This window comes from Hermetia illucens, chromosome 2 (assembly GCF_905115235.1).
Source record: "Hermetia illucens chromosome 2, iHerIll2.2.curated.20191125, whole genome shotgun sequence".
NCBI classification, from domain to species: Eukaryota; Metazoa; Arthropoda; class Insecta; order Diptera; family Stratiomyidae; genus Hermetia; species Hermetia illucens.
The window spans coordinates 24,074,521-24,094,758 of NC_051850.1; the positions used below are offsets into that span (position 1 = coordinate 24,074,521).

A 20,238-nucleotide genomic window follows, 5' to 3' on the forward strand; every position below is an offset into this window, starting at 1 on the left:
ACAGAAAAATTGCTTAAGTATGGGACGACCAATTACACCAAGTGGTTCATCAATTTGTGCTCAAGATATAAGACAGCGAACCTATGCCTGACAATCTAATACGTAAAAAGGAAGATATCACACAGTGCAGCAATTATAGAGGTATCACGTTGCTGAGTGCAGTACATCATCGGCCCATACCATATAAACTAACTAGGCTAGTACTGACCAATGTGCGAGGCCAGATAAAAGCAGCAAGATCACTCTTAAGACCATTCGACATCAACAACGGTCTAAGACAAGGGGATGCCCTATCATGCGTCCTCTTTAACCTAGCCCTCGAGATAGTGACCCGTGATGCTGAGGTATATGCAAGGGGTACGATTCTCTTAAGTCCACCCAACTACTGGCCTATGCTGACGATATCGAAAATGCCTTCATCCAGATCGAGCAGGTGGCGCGAGATCTTGGGCTGCACATCAATGAAGGAAACGAAAATATATGTTGGCAACTTTACCACCAAGGACCAACCAACCAACAACATCAAACCGCACTGGTCAAACGGGAAGAATAAAGATAGGAGACTGTACTTTGAAACCATTGTTCATTTCTCCTATCTAGGGTCGAAAATCACAACCAATAACAGCTACGATGATGAAATCCGCGCACTAGTGCGCTCGAAACGTCTCACCATAGGGTCAAAGCTTTTACTGTACATGCCAGTCCTCATGTATTCCTCGGAGACCTGGATTCTTCGCAAGAAAAATAGCGATCCCTTGGTCGCGTTTGAGAGAAGAATCCTCCGAAAAAATTTTGGCCACCTACATGAGGATGGACGACTCTGTAGTCTACATAACGACGAAATCTATGAGCGATACCATGACCGTCAGGTTGTGGATAAAATCCGGCTCAATAGAGGTTCCTTAATCCGTATGGATGAGGATGATCCAGCCCAGAAAGTCTATAAGGACAATATCTATGGTAGGAAAAGAAGACGAGGCAGACCCTGCCTGAGATGGAGCGGTGGCGTAAGTCAGGACGCCAGACAGCTTTTAGGGATATCGAATTGGTGGACCTCGGCGTAAAACCAGGATGTCTGGAGTTCCTTATTAAGGCAGGCCTAGACCGGATACAGGTTGTTGTTGTTGCGCCGTTGATGATGATGATGATGATCACCTTTGACGTGCGAAATACACTCAACTTTGCAAATTGAAGCATAATTCCAGACCCCTTTTGTCGATTAGTGTACTCAGTTGCATGGCTCATCAACCAACTGAGAAAAAGAAAGATTTTAGAACTATACAGACTCGGAAGTAAGCACTGAGTTATATTCGCGGCTGACCCACAGGGTTCTGTGTTGGACCCACTATCGTGAGATATCATATATATTAGGATGTTTTTAATAGCTGCTGAGATACTTCAAAATATCTCGTAGATGGTGAGATTTATTCATCAAAAGTAATCGCTGCTATAAAGAAAGGGCAAACCCGACATACGTATAGAAACCTCCACTCAAATCAATATAGGGACCTACATCATCACCTCAAAACCAATTTTAGTAGTTTCCCTAGAGTGATAATAATCGGAGTGTTAAACTCTCTCATTTTTATTTGACCCCATTTTTTAGATTGGTTGTGTGTCAATTAGAACATTTACATAAATTACATTTCAGACTGATAAAGCTCTGAAAATCATGCACACTATTTTCACAGAATTCTATTAAACTTGGTTGTTACCGTAATTCTTGGACCTTTCCATTAAATTCTGAAGAAAATATTCTAACCGCCAAACGTGACGTCATTTGTTCTCACCATTAACCTACTAATTTCACCACGATCCAGTTACATTGAAAATACAGATGTCTTTCGCGTCCAATGTTTCCATCCCCACCTGATACTGTCAAATTTGACATTGGCAAGAAACATGTGCATTTTGTAAACATTTTGTTGGTTGGATGAGCACGGTTGCAATAGCCAGAAACGATGCAGTTGTTCGCAATTAACAGGTATGGATGCAACTATTACTTTCCCTTTGATATGAAATTCATTATTTTTGAAAATTCTAGGTATGACAACGAAAACCAAGAGCGAGATGACACCAAAGAAAATGAGAAACTACAAAAACTCTTAAAGAAAGCCGAGAAAAAGAAGCGCAAGCTTGAAAAAGAAAAGGAAGAATCCAAGGAAGCAGAACCACAAGAAGACGTCGAACCCCCAAAAAAACACCGCGGGGAAGATGTCGATTCAAAGCCCACGACCGACACGCCAACAGCCGGCGACGGTGATAAGGAACCCGCGGAGGCAACTAAACAACCGGAAAATGAGAGCAAAAGCGAGTTCCAAGTCCTTGGAATGGACAAATTCGACAAGAAGGAAGAGGCGAAGATGGTCCTTCCACCTTGGCTCCGGTTCCCCACAATTATTGTTAACGAAATCGCATCGGCATCAGCTGAACTTGATGATTACGCCAACATCCTCTCTCCCGTGCTCATTAAAAACCTAAAGTCGAAGGATATGACGAAGCTGTTCCCCGTGCAGAAAGAAGTGATCCCTTGGATTTTGGATGCCCATTCGAAGCCAGCTCCATTCCGTCCTCGAGACATCTGTATTTCAGCCCCTACTGGAAGCGGTAAGACACTAGCGTTTGCACTTCCAATTGTACAATTATTGATGGATCGCGTGGAGTGTAAGGTCCGGGCGCTGGTCGTTCTCCCAGCCATAGAATTGGCGCAGCAGGTCTATAACGTTTTCAAAACGTTGACAAAAAATACTGTGCTGAAAGTTGGGCTCCTGTCGACAACGATGCCGTTCAAGATGGAGCAGAACTTTATAGTCGACAAGTTCAAGGATGAGTACTTCTCGAAACTAGATATTGTCGTTACCACTCCGGGTCGTCTAGTCGAGCATTTGCACTCAACAAAAGGCTTCGTTCTAAAGTCGCTACGTTTCCTCGTAATCGACGAAGCCGATCGCATGATGGAGCAGAGCCACCACAATTGGCTGTACCACCTCGATGAGCACCTCAAATCCACAGCTGAATCCTTCATGACCGGGCGGTCGATACCACTCTGCTTACACCAACTAGAAACTCAAGCCTGGAGACAACCCCACAAAATGTTGTTCTCCGCCACGCTCACTCAGGATCCGGAAAAACTGCAAAATCTTCGTCTATTCCAGCCGAAACTTTTCACGTCCATCGTGAAATCTGCCGAAGAATTTGTCAATCAATTGATGATAAATGCGTCAAAACAACAGGAAACCACGGAACCGCAAGGCGATTTCATCGGAAAATACACAACACCCGCGGAATTGTCGGAATACACTATTCTCACGCAAATGCGATACAAACCGCTCACGCTATTTGCACTCCTCGAAGAGCATGGCTGGAAGAAGTTCTTGTGTTTCACAAATACCACTCAGGCGGCAAATAGGTACGGAATGAGGAAGCATTTTCGTGGTTTTATATTTCATTCAAACAATAATTACCTTGCAGGTTGTCGTATGTCCTGAATGAGCTTTCTAAGAATCTAAAAATCGCCGATCTTTCTGCAGCATTGAAACCCGGAGACCGAAAGAAGGTGCTAAGCGATTTCTCCAAAGGAAACATCCATGGGTAAGTGGTGGATAGTTTGAGTATTGTTTTGTACGAATGGCTTTACGAAGAGAGACAGAGAAAGAACCTGTTGATCCACGGACTCCTCTTTTTGGGTTTAACACCAAAGTTTCCAAAATTCAAAGAGGGACGAAGACGGCTACGGTTCCTGGTTCCTTACCAGGGCAGAGGCAACTCTCCAGACGCTGTCTCACCTCTCCCCTAGAAGCAGCGTGACCGAAGCGGCTCGCAGATGTTATACGGCGGATTTACGTTGATTATAATTCGTACCTTGTCGTGTTTTGCGAATTATAAACCTGCTCTGAGGGCAGAGGTGAGGCAGCGTCTGAAGAATTGCCTTTGCCCTGGTAAGAAACCGTAGCCGTCTTCGTCCCTTTTTAAGGTTTTGTGTGAAGAAAAACCTTATTAGAATCGAGTCGATATCTGTCTGTCCGTCTGTCTGTATTTTTTTTCGGCGTTGGAAGGTGGAAAGGTTCAAAACCTCTCCTATAAAGTATTGGGTCGCGGGACTGGATCAGCTTTTAACTGCGGCTCATTATGGTTCTCTCCCTTCCTTGGTTTCGTCGTATTTCTTCCTGCCTAAGCTTTTGATGAATAGCTTGTAGTTCCCTTACAACCTGATTCCAGGCATTCGTTGTCTCCAGCATGAACTTCACAATGTTTTCGGGTGTTTAACGCCTGTCTGCGACCGCTTCCATTCTTGTTCGGTGTGCGGTGAACCTGGGGCAATCAAATATGACATGCTCCGCATTCTCAGCCACGTTACCACATCTTGGGCAGCATGGTGATTCGTCGTGACCAAATCAATGTAAATAAGCACGATAACCTCCATGTCCACTTAAGAATTGGGTTAACTCGTGGCTTAATTTCCCATGGCTTCGTTCAAACCATCTCCAAATATCCGGAATGGTACGGTATGTCCAACGACCAGTTTGTGACTCGTCCCATCGCTTTTGCCACCCTTCGATAGATTCCCACCGTGCCAGTTGCCGTCAAAATGCGCTACACTCTCCAGCGGCATACGTTTTGTCGTATAGTCGCCGGCCTTCATTCGCCAAGATGTCTATGGGGAGCATCCCTGCTAGAACATATGCTGCTTCTCCTGATGTTGTCCGATACGCATTGCATACCCGGAGTGCACTTAGCCGATACGCCATTCCCAATTTTCGGCAGTTCACTTTGTTATTCAGAACAGTTGCCCAGACTGGAGCTGCGTAGAGTAGCACGGAGCTGACTAAAACGTCGGCTTTTTCTTGGGCCACCAATGTTCGGTAGTATCCTCGCGATCGTTGCAGCGATGGAAGACGCTTTAGTTGCGGCGTACTCAATGTGTCTTTTGAAGTTGAGTCTTCTGTCAATAATTACTCCCAAGTATTTGAGCGATGGTTGGGAGTAAATTGTTTTTTCGCCAGCTTTGATTTTCACAGTTGTGTTCTTTCTTCTCTTGCTAATGAGAACTACTTCTGTTTTATGTTCAACAAGTGAAAGGCCAGAATTTCTCAACCAGGAATTGATCTCCCATATCGCTTCATTTGCATAGATCTCGATCTCATCTTGGTGCTTTGCAACCACTGTTATTCCGATATCATCGGCGAAGCCAATAGTTGTCACTTTGTCCGGTAGGCTTAGGGTCAACACTCCATCATACATAACTAACCACAGCAAAGGACCCAGAACAGAATCCTGTGGCACTCCGCAAGTTGTCGGGAATATTCTTAGCCCATCGTCCGATTCGCAGTAAAGTCTTCTTCCAAGGAGAAACTCAACCACAATGCATACAATGTACTTCGGGGCCTGTATTTTGTCGAGTGCCTCGATGATTTTTTTCCATTTTGCACTATTGAACGCATTTTTTACGTCGAGGGTTATTACTGCGCAGCATTTTCCTTCTTCTATTGCAGCCTGAGCCAAGCCCGTTAATATACTGATTGCGTCGACAGTTGATTTCGCCTTACGAAATCCGAATTGTTTGTCGGAAAGGCCTCCTTCCTTGAAATAATAAAAACTTGTTGTTTCTTTTTCGTTGGTGTGGGTATTTATTCTTGCAAATACCGATATTTCGGGAACCACTTGTTCCCTTCATCAGTGCATCTGTAGACATTAAGGTTCTATTTATACTATTCTAAATCTATACTATATACTATGATATTTTTTTTTTGTGCGTACACGGAGGTGGAAAATCTTAGAAAGACACGTCCGCCGCAGCTCCGCCCCCCGAACGGCGGAACAATAGCGGGCGCGTGTGGGATTCACACCCACTAAAAACTACCCCCGGTCTCTCCAGCCCCAGCCCCGCGGGACCACCATTGAGGTATTACTTCGCGGGGTAGGTTTGCTCTTAGGCACTCATCCTTCTCCTATTTGCAGCTTTCCTCCTTCTTTGTTCTTTCAGCAACTCCTCCTGCATTTGGATGATTGCGGAGCTAACCGCAAGCCACTTCTCCTCGGACTCCAGCATCTTAGTAACCAAGCTCTCCGGGGTCCCGCTCCTGCCCAGCACCTGGTTTAAGCTCCTTCTCTCCATCGCAAATCGTGGGCAGTGAAACATCACATGCTCTGGATCCTCCGGTATGCCATCGCATCTGGGGCAGTTCGGAAAATCATCCAACCCAAGCGGTGCAGATACTGCCTGTAGCAACCACCGTGTCCCGTGAGGAACTGGGTAATGTGGTAGTTGGTATCCCCATGTTTTCGCTCAAGCCACACCCTAATGTTGGGAATGAGCCTGTGCGTCCACCGACCTTTCGCAGACTCGTCCCATCTGCGTTGCCAGAGATCAAGCGACTCTGACCTTGCCGCATTTCTACGCTGTGCATGCCCCTCCATATGTCTTGCATTGTACAGGACACTCATTTCTTTGGCCAGAATGTCAACCGGGATCATGCCTGCCACCACCAATACTGCCTCATCTGATGTGGTTCTAAAAGCACTGCAAACCCTCAAAGCCATCCGCCGGTAAACCGAGTTCACCTGCTTCCGTCTCTGAGAGTTTGCAAGCGCCTCTGCCCACACAGGCGACGAGTAGAGCAGGATGGAGCGCACCACTCCGGCTAGCACCAACCTCCGGCAATGTTTCGGCCCACCAATATTTGGCAACATTTTTGCAAGTGCCGTGGTGGCACTGGCTGCCTTTTGGCATGCATACTCTAGGTGTTCCCAAAAACTCAATTTAGTGTCAATTATCACCCCCAGGTATTTGATAGCCGGCTTTGATACGACCGTATGTCCACCGACCTCCACTTTTACAGTGTTATTTTTCCTGCGTTTCGTTATTAAGACCGCTTCCGTTTTCGCGTCCGCCAAGGTCAGCCCGGCCTTTTCTAGCCAGGACTTTACCGCTCTCACTGTTTCCGTTGCGTAAACCTCCACATCTTCTGGGTGTTTTGCTGCAACAACCACAGCTAGGTCATCAGCAAAGCCGACAATCGTAGTCCCCTCTGGGACGGGAAGAGCAAGCACCCCATTATACATAATATTCCACAACAGGGGACCAAGTACCGATCCCTGTGGTACCCCGGCTGTGACAATGTACTCTTTGGGGCCCTCATCCGTCCCGTAACAGAGAGTCCTCTCTGAGAGGTAGTTTTCCACCAAATTCGCTAAGTATCCGGGGACACCTATGTCAGCCAACGTCCGTTTAAATCTATTCCAGTTGGCCGAGTTGAATGCGTTTTTGACATCCAACGCCACCACGGCACAGCAGCCGCCAGAAATCAGTGCACCTTTAGCCAGGTTTACCACCATGCCAATTGCGTCCACCGTAGAGTGGGCGCGTCGGAAACCAAACTGGCGTTCCGACAAACCTTTGCTGGCTTCGACGATGGGCAGGAGTCTGTTGTAGATGACTCTCTCCATTATCTTCCCCATTGTATCCAACAGGCAGATAGGACGATACGACGCTGGGTTTCCAGGTTGCTTGCCAGGCTTCGGAAGCAACACCAACTTTTGCTTTTTCCACTGGGCAGGGAATATTCCTTCTTTTAGGCACGCCTCGAAGGTGTTGGCGAAAAGGTCGGGCCTAGTCTTCACTGCCAGGTTCAAAGCTCGGTTGGGGATGCCATCCAAACCTGGGGCCTTGTTATCACCGAACCTACCACATATTTCCCGCAGCTCCTCCACAGTTACAGGCGGTATTATGCCGTCATTTGGCTGGACAAAAACTTGCCTTCCCCTATTTTCGTGGTGAGGGAACAGAGTGGTAACAATCTGTTTCAGGAGGCGCGGACAGGTCACCTGGGGTGATTTCCGCAGCCTTTTCATCACCACTCTGTAAGCCTCGCCCCAAGGGTTTATGTCGGCATGGTCGCACAGCTGTTTGAAGCAGTTCTTTTTGCTCCTCCGAATGGCTTCCTTTAGGCGGCCACGCAATTGCTTATGTGCCTCCTCTCGACCGTCGCCACCGGGTTTTCCCCTGAGCCTCTGGCAAAGCCTCCTTGCCCGAAAACATGCGGCTCGCAAACTTGCAATTTCATTGTTCCACCAGTAGTTGGGTTGCCTACTGGGGAGCAATCGCCTTCTGGGCATAGTAGCATCGCATGCTTCCGTCACCCATCGAGTGATCTGGGTGGCTTTCTCTCCAGCCGTACCATTCAGGGATATGTCGGATTTGAGCACCGCGGAAAACGTGTCCCCCTCGAACGCTTTCACTGTCCAGCCAAGCATACCACCCGGCATTTTACGAAAACTCTTTTTCGAGCTCGATCCGCCCTTGATCTCTATGCAGATTGCCTGGTGGTCGCTGTGAGTATAGTCCTCACTGACATGCCAAGCGATTCTACTGGCTAAAGTGGCACTCACGTATGTCAGGTCCACTATAGACTCCAGGCCCCTTCCCCGGAAAGTGTACGAAGACCCAACATTCGCCAGTACCACGTCCAGCTCCGCGAATGCTTCGAGGAGAACACGTCCCCTCACATTAGTTATCCGGCTGCCCCATTCAAGAGCTCACGCATTGAAATCGCCTCCTATTATGATCGGCCAACGTCCTCTTGCATCCAAAACAAGAGCAGCAAGCATCCGCTCATACTCGACGAGTGTAGCGCTGGGTGGAGCATAGCAGTTGTAGATGTGGATGCCCTTCACCTTCGCTCTGATGAAGCCCTCCTCCGGGTGCTCCATTATTTCCTGGAAGGCTTGTTCTCCACAAGTCCACAGCGCTGCTTGGCCCGTTTGGTCTTTGACCCAAACGCTACCACCGCGGTTTCGGTATGGTTCACTTAGTATGACCACATCGACGTTTTTCTCGCGGATGGTTTGCGCGAGTAGATCCTGCGCCGCCTCGCAGTGGTTGAGGTTGATTTGTATTAACCTCATCTGCGATTTGTGCTAAGGGCTCTCCTGTATTCCGGGCACCTGCTGCTGCCTGCAATGTGCCGATAGTCCACACCCTCCTTTCCTTTGCACAGTAGACAATTTGCTGCTGATGTGGCCTTTCACTCCGCATCTCTTGCTTTGCTTTGACCTATCATTTGGGTTAGTGCATGACTTCGCAATGTGACCAAAGCCAAGGCATCTAAAGCACCGTTTTAACGCCACCTGTTCCCTAAGGCGACACATTACCCAGCCTATTCTCACTCTCCCTGCTGCTAACACTTTGAGTGCGTTCTCCACTGGCAGGCTGATGATGGCGGTTTGTGTTCCCCCATAGGCTTTCCTTAGCGTTTTCACCGCTGACTCTTGTAGTCCGGCAAGATCGAACTGTTTCTCCAACGCTTCGCGAACCTCCTCCTTCGTCGTGATTTCATCTATATCTTTGCAGATTATAGTGATCTCCGGCCTGCTAGCTCTTATGTCGGCTTCCTGTCCTAAAGTCTTCCCGATTTGGCTCAAGAATTTGTCCGCGGTTACATCCTTGGATTTCTTAAGTTCCAACATAAGATCTTCCTTCTGGGACCGTCTAATGCGGCTGACGTTGTCTCTCAAATTGGTGAGTTCGGGGTCTGCCTTCACTTTCCTGAGAATGTCGGCGTATGACCCTTCGCCCCGTTTGGAAATGAAAATCACCTCCGGTCTAATCTTCCGCCGATAACTTTTTTTCCGCGGTTCTACCTTCCTCCAAGCTTCCGCATCCGCCTTTGAAGGTTCGATCCCTTTTCTCGAGGTAACCACTGCAGTATTTTCCCTGGTAGCTTCTGACGTACTTTTCATGAACTCCGCCTTTTTGGGAGTTGAGTCCTTTTTTCTTTTCGGGGTTTGCAGGCCTGTTGAGTCATTCAGCTTCTCGCGCAGCATCTTCTCCGGTTTCTCCCCTTTTGTGTTTTGAACCGGCGTTACTTGAGTTGCCTGGTTCACTTTTCCAATCGGCGACTTTCCTACTCGTTCATCCTGGGCCTTGCCGTACGTCAAACGGATGCCTCTTATCATGGCCCTTATATTTTGGTGAATGTTCCTGCGCTCCTTTATAAACTCACACAGCTCCATGATCTTTTTACCGAGGGCAGTAAAGGCAGCTCCAGACTGATCATTGCCCAAAACATCGCTCGGGTGAATCGGCGTCAGCGATTCTTCCTCATCGAAGACTCCCGCTATACGCTTCCCACTGGGGGTAGCGATCGTGGGGGCTTGTGCCCGTGTGGGAGGGGATCTGCGAAAAATCGAGCTCCTTCTGAACGGATCCATCACTGGAGCCAGTTCAAGTTCCTCCCGTACGCTTGTAACATTAGATGCCACAGTAGCCAAGGTTCCCACTACTGAGGCACTGCGGTCGTTGGATATCAGCCGGGAGCCCGCTTGCTCACTCCCAAAAACCGCCGGCACTGGGTTTCCGAAGCCCTGCACCGTAACTTCATTCTTCTTCTGCTCCTCCATGTTTGGTTTTATTTCTGGGTATCCTTCCCATAGCCAATTTTTATCCACGGGTGGGCGTTTACTTCCCACCTACCCGGCCTGCGCATAAACATGCCCATACACGCACATCTCCGGATGCGTGCATGTGCATGGCCATGACACATTCGCCGAGCATTCCCTTATCCGCACGAAGGGACGCGCCTGATGGGAGATTTGGCAACTCCACACAGGCATCATATACTATGATATTATAATTATGACTAAAAACTTATATCTAGGTCCTGAAAAAGAAGCCGTGAACCACGTGGAACACTTCCTTGCGGAAGATGGCCGGAAGTATGGCCGGGGCCCCTTTTCCGAGTCTTCGCAGCAGAGAGAGAGATGGGAACCGAAGATGGGGTTGGATTTGAGGCTCTGAAGCACTGTCTCATCCTCCTGCGCCTTAACGATAGCCGAGAAGTCGAGTGAGGCGGGGATGTTTACCGCGGAGACACTTGACAAAGCGTCAGCAACTATGCTGTCCTTGCCGGACACATGCTGTATATCGGGCGTGAACTGGCTTATAAAGCTCAGGTGTCGAAGCTGACAAGGGGACGCTTTGTCGAGCTGTTGTTTTAAAGCATACGTGAGAGGCTTATGGTCCGTGAACACTGTGAACGGCCTGCCTTCTAGGGAGAAACGGAAGTATTTAATACTTAAGTACGCGGCGAGCAATTCTCGATCGTAAATGCTGTCGTTCCGTTGAGCGGGGTTCAACTGTTTAGAAACGAAGCTCAACGGCTGCCAGACTTGATTCACCTTTTGGTGAAGAGCAGCACCTACTGCGATGTCAGAGACATCAACAAAAACGGCTAGGCGTGCATCTTGTTGAGGAAATGCCAAGAGTGTAGCATCAGCCAGTTGTTGTCGGGACTTGTAAAAAGCGCGGACAGCCTCTTCAGACCACACAATCACTGTGGGCGTTTTTGGATATCGAAAGAGCATTCGACCACACATCGCACACAGAGATACAAAATGCCCTCAAGCTGCAAGGGAGTGGGAAACACCCTGGCATTCTGGATGGGCAAAATGCTAGAAAGCAGGCAAATAGAAGTATCGACAGGTACAAATTCTATTGTCATGAACACTACTCAAGGTTGTCCGCAGGGCAGGGTACAATCGCCGCTTATGTCGAGTATGGTAGTGGACGAACTCCTGCACGTGCTAACAAATACTGGAATACAAGTCCAGGGTTACGCGGACGACATTGTTTTTATCTGTAAGGGTAAATATGAAGATACCCTATGTGATAGAATCCAAACTGGACTATGGGTTACTAATGCCGGGTGCAGGAAGGTGGAACTGCCGATCAATCCAGCCGAAACCACCATAGTACCATTCCCTAGGAGGCGTAAGCTTGATCACCTGGGAGCCATAAGATTATATGATATGGAGGTGAAGCGAGAAACAGAGATCAAATATTTGGGAGTTACGCTAGACCAAAACGTACTCTGGAAGACACATGTCGGAAAGCCATGAGGGCTCTGATGACTTGTACGTCTATAGCAGGAAAAAAATGGATTTGCAGCCTGAAGGTACTACTTTGGATATATACTGCAATAGTAAGGCCAATGATTACCTATGGAGCGGTAATCTGAGTAGAAAGAACCGAACTCAGCACACAAGCCAGGGATTTACACAAGCTCCAAAGACTGGCTTGCGTGTGTATCAATGCGCCAATGGGGACACGCCCAACGGCATCCCTGGGGGTCCTTCTGGGTTTAACTCCTCTCCATCTGTACATAGAGATGCAGGCAGTGAGGGCAATATTCAGAATGGCCGGGAGTATCAGTGAGGCGTGGAGCTGCCTAAATTGAAGGAAGATTGATATTCTTTTTAGGCGGTATCCCGAATTAATGATACAAAGTGATAACAAGACAACGAGGTTTCACTTCGATTAGAAGTTTGAAACACGTTGACGTGGCGTGGCTGCGACATACGGCTTAAACCAGGAACTGATTACTTGGTACACTGACGGATCCTTCACAGCAGAGAGAGCGGGTGCCGGTGTCATTGGCGCAAGGAAAATCTACTTGGAGCCAATGGGCAGGTACACGAGCATATTCGAGGGCATAGACAGATCTGCCTCCTTTAATCTCCAAAGGAACTCCAGGAGGCAGAACATTGCTATTCTCACCGATAGCCAAGCAGCGATCAAGGTCCAACCAGGTGAACTCTAAACTGGTATGAGAATGCCTTGACAGACTGAATTCACTCGGCTCGTCCAAGATGGTCTGGATACTCTGGGTTCCAGGCATGTTGGGTCGGGAGGCAGCGGGCGGAGCAGGTACGCCTTTACACGGGCCAGAACCCTTCTGTGGAATCGGAAACGGTTTCATGGCTTACCAGGGATGAAGCAGTCCAAGGTGCTTATTGGGGGATAGGAACCCAAGCGGACAAAGGATTGCTCAAACCTCACAAAAAAGAAACCTCCGAATCATAGTGGGAATTCTCACTGGTCACTGTCTGGGCAAACTATCACCCAGGGAAGATAGGGATATCTACGGACACTGCCTGATGAAATCTCTAAACAAGTCCTGGGACAGTGTCCGGCACTTGTGCAAAGTAGGTCGAGGCATCTGGGAGAACATTTAATACCAGATGCAAAGTTGAAAGATCTGGAAGTAGGGAACATACTAAAGTTCCTGACGGTTATAGGCTTGCTTGAGATACTGTGATTAATAGATATTACCAGTAAAAGGTGCACAGTAGCTTTTTAACGACGCGGTGCAACTTTCCCTTAACAGAATAATAATAATAATGGAGCCCAATGAGGCGAAATGCCGTATAGAAACAATACAAGGACCTCCCGGTTGAAGTCACATGTAGCAAAATATTGTAAAGAAACAACGCAAGGACCACTCAGTAGAGCTTGAACCTCCTAGGAAACATGGAGAGGGACAATAAGATTTAGACTTTAGGTGGAAAAAGATACATTATGAGAGAAGGCATCTACAGGGAAAAATATGGTGATGATAGGACTATGGTGATCAGGGGGAAGAGTGGATTAAAAAGGGCAAACTTAATAAGCTTCATATACTTGCTGGATTTCTATTCCTAGAAAAGACTTAAAACGCACAAGTTGCTTCACTGACTCTTTATTCTACAAAACTTGACAGATTTTCACTGTCAAACAAAGTCAACAATAAACTACATCAATTTGTTAAAAAAACTATGACAACGGTATATACATTTTATGGAAACTATAATATTACTGAAAGTAGCAAATCACAACAAACTGTTGGTCAATTAATCAATTAAGTAATTTGAAAGTGGACCCGTCATCCCTTCAAACGTGAATCAATATGTTGTCCAATGCAACGTGACGTTTGAGCAAACGTATTTGTTCTCTGAGCACTGCACATGAAATAAAATACACGATTTCAGCTATAGCTGTTTGAATACGGCTCCTTTGTCTATATGTCGGAGCATTGCTTCCATTAAGTGCCATTTTATTCGCAGATGGGTTTGTCAAGTTCAATACCCCGTTCTCGCTGAATATTCTTCGTTTCGTGGGGTTTTCGGTAAAAATTGTGTTATACCTCCGCTCGCTGATTCGTACCACAGGATTACCCGAATTCCATCTATCTAAGGCAAAAGGTACTTTCAAGGAAGAATCCATCACAAATGTGAATTGTCTTAGTTGCGGACGTGGTCCATGTTGAATGTAAATCCGTAATAGTTTGTTGGGGGTGGATACTGCACAATCACCAGCCACGAGCTGATTTATGCGAGGATCGGCAACCGCGAGTCTTCGATCGTCAGAACTCGTCGATGATCGTAAGGTATCACTCACGTAGGATCCAGCAGGACTTGGTGATGATGGTGGCGGAGTACAATTTACCTGGGGCTCCACAATAATCAATCTCTGATCATCGGAACTCGCTGGTGATGACAGGGCATTGCTTATGCAGGATCTCGCAGGACTTGCTGGTAGTGTGATGTAATTAGTGATGAAAGATCCAGCGGGCCTTGCTGGTGATCGGAGGTTGTAGTTTATCCGTGGTACCGCAATATCGTCCAACCTTTGATTGTCAGGACTAATGGATACTGGCATGCTATTGCTTCTCTTAACAATGTTGCCTGGAATGGGTTGAGAGAGGCGCACGCTAGATGGGTTGGGCTCATCTTCTGTTGGTGCTATCACTTCAGCACGTAGTCTTTTTAGGGGTGGTCTGGTAACTGTTATATCACGTTGGCCCGCATCACCCAAGTTTTCCTTCTTCGGACTTTCTTTATTAACATTATTATCATTTAGAGCCGCTTCTTCAGAATCGGGACCATACCTTGCAAAAGGTTTCCAAATTGGATACATTATAATGGGAATTGTATAATTCTTAGATAACCTTTGTATCGATAGATACCACTTGCAAAATGCGTAAGACTTATTTTTGGCAACTTTGTGTTAAATTGCAAGATTAAAGCTTCTTCACTTCTTTACATTTAACACTGGAATGTGGTTGCACTCCATATTGTTCTGTTTCTTATTTCATGTGATTTAAGGTAAGGATCAGTTGTCTTAAAAGTCTACCAATGAGTTTTTGGCTCCAGGTAAAAAATTAGGAAACTGAGGAACAATTGATGTTAAATGCTCTCAGTTTAAAAAGCTCCTAAAAGGTCATTTAGTTAAAACTTTTAGCGGGTTAATGAATATATTTGAAAAGTGTTAATGAGACGCCAACCAGCAAAGGGTTGATTTTAGAAAGAGGTAGAAAATTACCTGTTGTATCCAAATATTTTGGTTAATTAATATTTAGATATTTGGTTAACTTACCCTCTGAAAACTAGAAATAGTAATTGCTGCCAAGAATTATCCTTTGTGACCAGGTAAAAAATATCAATCCTTCACAGTTTTCAGACGCGGGGAGCTTGTGATCGCTTGCACCTTGTCTGTGTCGAGCTGTATTCCGTCAGAGGAAATGAAGTAGGCGAGGAATCTCACCTGTGTCTGGAGAAACTTGCATTTATCAACGTTTAGAACTAAACCGGCCTCAAGGAGACGTTGAAAAATGCACTCCAGATGGGCTAAATGCTCAGACTCTGAGGAGAGGGGAAGTGGGGGGAAGTGGTATTAATATGGTGCTGCACATTGTGTTGTAAATGTTGTGGGAATAGCCGGTGGTGCCGGGATACGGGAAGAACCGAAAGCTCCGCATCAGTATCAACAAGATAACTGTGCCTGCTGAAAGGGTCATAAATTGTTAGGCAACGTGGCGTGCGTTCTGGATGGCCGTCGCCAGGACCCCCCGCGGACCTAGTTTTTTTATGGTAGGCGTCCCGACGACCTTCTACCCGATCGCCCTTTTCGGGCGATAGACCGCAAGCGAGCTTGCCACCTACTGCCTGAACGCTGAGCGTCCAGCGTCGCCATGCTAGCCATTAGAGCGACCATCCCGCACTTCAGCTCGTCTATTTCTTCTGAAGACTGCTGAACGGCCACTATCGTAGGGCGCGTGTGCATCTCATGCACCTTATCAACCGCAGCGGCCAACGCCTCCAAAGAACCGGAGACGCACGCGAGGACCGCCTGGGTGCTCTCCGGAAATCTTCACAGCCAGAGCGAATTCATCAAGTCGTCGATCTTGCTCCCACCCAATTGCCTCAGAGCAAAGTTAATAGTAGAAGGGTTGATCCCGTAAGCTTGTGAAGTCTGAATTCTGACGAGCTAATCTGTAGGCACGCATGTTGCCGATTTTGTTTTGTTTTAATGAACGGAATAAAACTAAATTTCAATTATTGTCAATATTCAGTCAAAACTTGATTTTCAGGCCCATCCACCGTTCAATTGTCAAGCAATTTCTGCTCGTATGATTTCCTTACCTCTTTTTCTTCAGCCTTTGTCCCGTTCACAAGCGGGGTCGGCTCGTCGTGATCGGGTTCGCCATTTGGCTCTATCGAATGCCTGATTTGGGTGCAATCTCGGGGCTTTCAAATCCCCATCCAGCGTATCAAGCCACCGTTGCTTAGGTCTGCCTTTTGGTTGTTTACCATCGACTTCGATGTTCAGACGAATCTTGGCAAGTGAATTCTCATTTGCACGAATTGCGTGACCATCCCATCGAAGACGCCTCTCTCGCAACTTTTCCACGATCGCGGAGATCCTCATTTCGGATGTGATCTAAACGTGTGACGCCACTAGTCCAACGTAACATCTTCGTCTCCATTACCGCAAGACGCCGTTCATTGTCTTTTATGGTCGGCCAACACTCAGAACCATAGAGAGCGACTGGACGGACGACATTGCGGTAAATTTTAGATTTGAGACGTTCGTTGATACGTCGATCACAAAGGACACGAGTTGTGGAACGCCACTTCATCCAGGTTGCGTTAATGCGTGAAGCAATTTTATAACGCAGTTCTCCATTGGCTGATAGCGTTGACCCGAGGTATTTAAATCGCTCAGTTCTGGGCAGATCACTGCCGCTGACAGTGATTGTGCCTGTTTCATGGGGATCGGTCGTCAAAAATTCAGTTTTGTTTAAATTCAATCTGAGACCGTGTTGCATGAGGCGATCATTCCATTTTTGGACAAGTTGCTCGAGATCATTTTTGCTATCAGATGCTAGGAAAACATCATCTGCATAAAGCAGTGTGTCGGGCGCTGGACGTTGGATATCCCGTGTGACGGTGTCCATAACAAGCACAAAGAGGAGTGGTGAGAGGGCACTTCCTTGATGATTATGATTTCCTTACCAATGTTAATTAATTCAATTGGGCCATGATAGCACTTTTGAGGGATCGGTTCTAGCGTTCGACACATTCGTTGGCCTGTGGATGCTATGCCATGGTTCGGATAAGGTCTAAGAACTGGACGAGACTTTTGAATAAGTTCGATTCGAATTGACGTCCGTGGTCGGTTGTGATGCAGTGAAGTATACCGAATCTAGTTATTCAGTGGTCGTGAAATGCCCTCGCGATAATTTCTGCTAAAGTCTCTCCTCTGGGTGTGAAGGTATGCTTGTGGATCTTCGATCGTTGGCAAGCTGTGCCAGCTCGCGACGATTCTCCAATATCGTGATTTGGCTAGAAGTAGCGTTGAGATTCAAACTTTCGACCAGTTCGGATGCTGCGATGGTTGAGTCCATGAACATTGTCAAAGATGCTTCTTCTGAAGTCGGTTTGCAGGTAGGACCATGGTTTTGAGGTCCCTCACCGTGATCTGAGGCATCACAGTCTAACGATATTTCTGCTCCTGAGTCTGGATGACCTATCATTGTAGTCCTCTAAAGAGCTGCTTTACATTTTTCGAACGCAGCTACTGCAGAGTCAGTCCAGAGGATTGCAGACTTGTCGTCTTTCTTTGACATGTGGAAGGCATACCCGGTAAAAGTCCGTCATCCCGAGGAATCTTCATACCTGCATTACAGTTCTGGATTGCCTGCACCTTACTAGGTAGTGGTAATACACGTTGTGAAGTTACCTTGTAGCCTAGGAAGCCGATTTCTAGCCAAGGACGAATTTCGCAGGGTTGAGGTTGTTTCTGTGATCTGAGGGTGTCTTTCTTGGAAACAATTGTGAGGTGCTGCTCGTGCTCCAAATCGTCTTTTAATGCGACGAGCAAATTGTTCAGGTACGCGAAGACGAAGAGTAGATCTCTAAAAATAGAATCAATGAATCGTTGAAAGATCTGTGCTGCATTCCGGAGGCCAAGATACATTTGAGTGAACTCGAACAAACGAAATGGGGTTATAATTGCTGTTCTGGGTATGTCGGCAGCTGCTATTGGAGTCTGGAATCTTATCTCGTTCCAGATCGAGCTTCAACAAAATATGTTTGCCGTGTAGTCCTACATTGAAGTCCGCTAGGTTGGGCACACCGTACCTGTCTGGTCCAATGCAAACCAACACGTTTACTTGCCATTTACTTTGATGGTGATCATAACTAGCGCTCCAATGAATTCCATAGCCAGCCAACGATCGAGTTGCACTCCGAAAAAGGATCTTTGATTTCACGACGAGAGGGTCTTGGTTGATATGTAATGTTCGAGGGTCTTGCTCTATGAGAGAATGTGATGATTTTTGGTCTAGGAGGAACAAGCCAAAAACATTTAGTCAAATATGGAAGAAAGGCTGGATTCGGGTACCAAAAAGAGCAAAGACTAAAAGATGTCCATTGTTATGATACTCGGAGGCTGCAGACGCTAAAAAGCCCCATGATAAAAGTGACGTTATTTAGTCACTTTGAAGTCCAGTGCGTGGTCCTTGTTCGATGGGCTCGCAAATTTCTAGTGACCCCATAGGGTTGAAGACGAAACCAGATTAAATCCTCCAATGGTGCCTGAGGAAGTTGGGTGACGGATTTCAAAATGATACTTGTTGGTCAAGATAAACTGATACATGTGAATTTTCACTATATAAAGGAAAAGAAAAAATTTCAATTTAAATTTTCGCAATATGCAATTTACAAGTGTTACCAAATTAACTTGGCGTTTATACTTATTTATTTTCAGGCTTATATGCTCCGATGCTTTGGCACGCGGTATCGATATTTCGAATGTCGATGTCGTAATTTCCTATGAAGTCCCCCGTCATATCAAAACTTACATTCATCGTGTGGGTCGAACAGCACGTGCCGGTAAAAAAGGAACAGCCATAACAATCTTAACACACGACGACAAAGAAAGATTTAATGTTAGTATCCTTACTTGAAACTGATTCATATCGAATAAAATTAACATTTTCCCCATTGTAACCCACAGAAAATCCTAAAGGCCGGAGAAAAGGATCAAGTACCCGAGATGAAAGCAAGTACGGAACTTGAAGAGAAACACGCCAAACGGTACATGAAGGCTCTGAACTCACTTCAAGCCTGGCTCAAGGAGATTGACGAGCGAGACGCTGCGAAGAAATCTAAGGTGCGAACCAACAAAGAGGAATTGACTATTATGGATCGCTTGCAAAATGAAATTGACGAGAAAATGGAAGAGCAAATCTCGGCTCCAACAATTCCAAAATCTTTAGCACGAAAAGAGAAACAGTTAAATAGAAGGATCAGGAAAAAACATGAGAAAACTGAATGAGTTGTAATCATTATGGAATGCAATATAATTTTTCTAATTAAATGGGAAACGGTGCAAAATTTATTTTTGGTGGAAATGTCGTATACCATCCCGTATTTCCCCGAAGATGTACGGACCTAAGTTAAGACATCAACACATTCATTTCTCAATGATTTCAAGAACTGTTGAGTTGATTGCCTCTACCTATTTTCCCTCTACATATATCCAACTGACAACACTTTGGGCCGTTAGTAGGTAGTTTTTAGTGGCTGCTCCGAGGAACCTAATTAGCGCTGCGGTGCTAGGTTTTGATGCCACCAACTCCTGAAACCATGACTGCTGTGGGAGAGGCAAGGGGCAGGTAGGTAGGTAGGCATCGGTAACCGCTCCGAGGAGCACAATTAGCGTTACTGTACGCCATTTTGATGCCACAAACTCCTGAGACCATGACGACTACGGTAAAAGCAAGGCGGTAGAGCCAGAAGTAAAACAATTCTCCAACCCTGCAGGAAAACATCTGTATGAGATCCTCAATGAATCGTATACCTAACGTCCGTAGCCTAACTCTAGCTAGCACCGGTAGTCTGGCCAATGCCCCGTGCAAACCGCCGTATTTTTGTATGCATTTGCACGCGTCTGGCACAAGAGCTCTAGCAATCGGGTTTTGTTATAGGCAGACCAAATCTCCCTTGAATTGACACAGGTGGTGAACATACGTGGCTGCTAAGTAATGCGAGTGGAATCCACTCTTTACAGCCGCCAGCGGGACACAGACTCTGCCCATCGAAGGACTGCCAAGAGCGAAGCCCTGCCTGACGAACCCG

At 46.5% G+C, this 20,238-nt stretch overlaps 1 protein-coding gene across 1 annotated transcript; it reads left to right on the plus strand.

Annotated features, from left to right (window-relative positions):
• The first annotated feature begins 1,871 nt into the window (after nucleotides 1–1,871).
• On the plus strand, nucleotides 1,872–19,484 carry LOC119649700 (probable ATP-dependent RNA helicase Dbp73D). The gene is made up of 5 exons (XM_038051968.1): nucleotides 1,872–1,984; nucleotides 2,045–3,409; nucleotides 3,472–3,591; nucleotides 18,866–19,046; nucleotides 19,115–19,484. Exons 1-5 carry the CDS (start codon nucleotides 1,962–1,964, stop codon nucleotides 19,433–19,435), a joined length of 2,010 nt encoding a protein of 669 aa, XP_037907896.1. The 5' UTR covers nucleotides 1,872–1,961; the 3' UTR covers nucleotides 19,436–19,484.
• Nucleotides 19,485–20,238: the final 754 nt, after the last annotated feature.